The 1,666-nt window shown below is 52.8% G+C and overlaps 1 protein-coding gene across 1 annotated transcript; it reads right to left on the bottom strand.

The window, feature by feature from the left end:
• Window positions 1-50: 50 nt before the first annotated feature.
• On the bottom strand, window positions 51-1,400 carry SARC_15594 (hypothetical protein; the record flags this gene model as incomplete). The annotated part of the gene is made up of 1 exon (XM_014290288.1): window positions 51-1,400. One exon carries the CDS (start codon window positions 1,398-1,400, stop codon window positions 51-53), a length of 1,350 nt encoding a protein of 449 aa, XP_014145763.1.
• Window positions 1,401-1,666: the final 266 nt, after the last annotated feature.

The raw sequence follows: 1,666 nt of genomic DNA, 5'->3' as shown, positions 1-1,666 counted from the left end.
CGGTAACACTCAGGTTAAGTGTGTGCAGGCTGGTACATGCAGCCAGGGCGTCAACGTTTGTCACCTGGGTACTCACTCAGGCCAAGTGTGTGCAAGCTAGTGCTCGCAGCTAGGGCGTCAACGTTCGTCACTTGGGTATCGTTTAGGCGGAGTGTGTGTAAGCTAGCGCATGCAGCCAGGGCGTCAACATTTGTCACATCGGTTTCCCTCAGGTTAAGTGTGTGCAGGCTGGTACTTGCAGCCAGGGCGTCGACGTTTGTCACCTGGGTATCGTGTAGGCTGAGTGTGTGCAGGCTAGGGCACGCAGCCAGGGCGTCGACGTTTGTCACCTGGGTATAACTCAGGTCGAGTGTGTGTAAGCTAGTGCACGCAGCTAGGGTGTCAACGTTCTCTATGACGGTCAAGTACAGGCTAAGGATGCGCAAGCTAGTACACGCAGCTAGGGCGTCAACGTTCGTCACCAGGGTATATTTTAGGTTGAGCGTATGCAGGCTAGTGCACGCAGCTAGGGCGTCAACGTTCGTCACCTGGGTATCGTTTAGGTCGAGTGTGTACAAGCTAATGCTCGCAGCTAGGGTGTCAACGTTCGTCACCTGGGTATAGCTTAGGTCGAGTGTGTGCAAGCTAATGCTCGCAGCTAGGGCGTCAACATTCGTCACCTGGGTATGGTTTAGGTCGAGTGTGTGCAGGCTAGGGCACGCAGCCAGGGCGTCAACGTTTGTCACCTTGGTCATAAACAGGATAAGTGTGTGCAGGCTGGTACACGCAGCCAGGGCGTCAACATTTGTTACCCCGGTAACACTCAGGCTAAGTGTGTGCAGGCTGGTACATGCAGCCAGGGCGTCGACGTTTGTTACCTCGGTCATAAACAGGCTGAGTGTGTGCAAGCTAATGCTCGCAGCTAGGGCGTCAACATTCGTCACCTGGGTATGGTTTAGGTTGAGCGTGTGGAGGCTAGTGCACGCAGCTAGGGCGTCAACGTTCGTTATTTTGGTATACTTCAGCTTGAGTGTGTGTAAGCTAGTGCACGCAGCTAGGGTGTTAACGTTCGTCACCTGGGTATAGTTTAGGTCGAGTGTGTGCAAGCTAGTGCACGCGGCTAGGGTGTCAACATTCGTCACCTCGGTATCCTTCAGCTCGAGTCTGCGCAGGCTGGTGTATGCAGCCAATTCGTCGACATTCGGTGATACGCCAGTATAGCGCAAATGTTTAACATGTCTAGGGGGTAGAAAATGATCTGTCCCGTCGTAGGTGTACACTCCTCCGTCTTCGTAAAACCAATCCATCATTTCGGGTCGTGCGTACGCTACGCACAGTTCCAGCGCACTCGGAGGATTAAGAAAACCAAGAATGCGTCGGAGACAATCGTGTGATAAGTTAAACAGAGTAGGGGCAGTCATCGTTCGAGGGATTTGGACCAGCGGCTCTAATACGCAAAAACTAAATCGGTGAGACTGAGATTGTGAAGTTGAACTGGATCGGGTCTACGGTTATATACTAGTCGCGTCGGCAAAATGAAGCCCCAAACAAGGGTGGTTGACCGGTTAGGGGCGATCGGTGAACCACCCCCGACTACTGGCCACAATGACTCATGCATACCACACACGTGGTTTGGGGTCATAGGGTTTTTGTTGTTGTTAATGAGTTTAGGGTTTAGGGTCGGGGT

Source organism: Sphaeroforma arctica, assembly GCF_001186125.1.
Source record: "Sphaeroforma arctica JP610 unplaced genomic scaffold supercont1.6388, whole genome shotgun sequence".
Lineage (NCBI taxonomy): Eukaryota > Ichthyosporea > Ichthyophonida > Sphaeroforma > Sphaeroforma arctica.
This window is presented reverse-complemented; position numbering and strand designations above follow the sequence as displayed.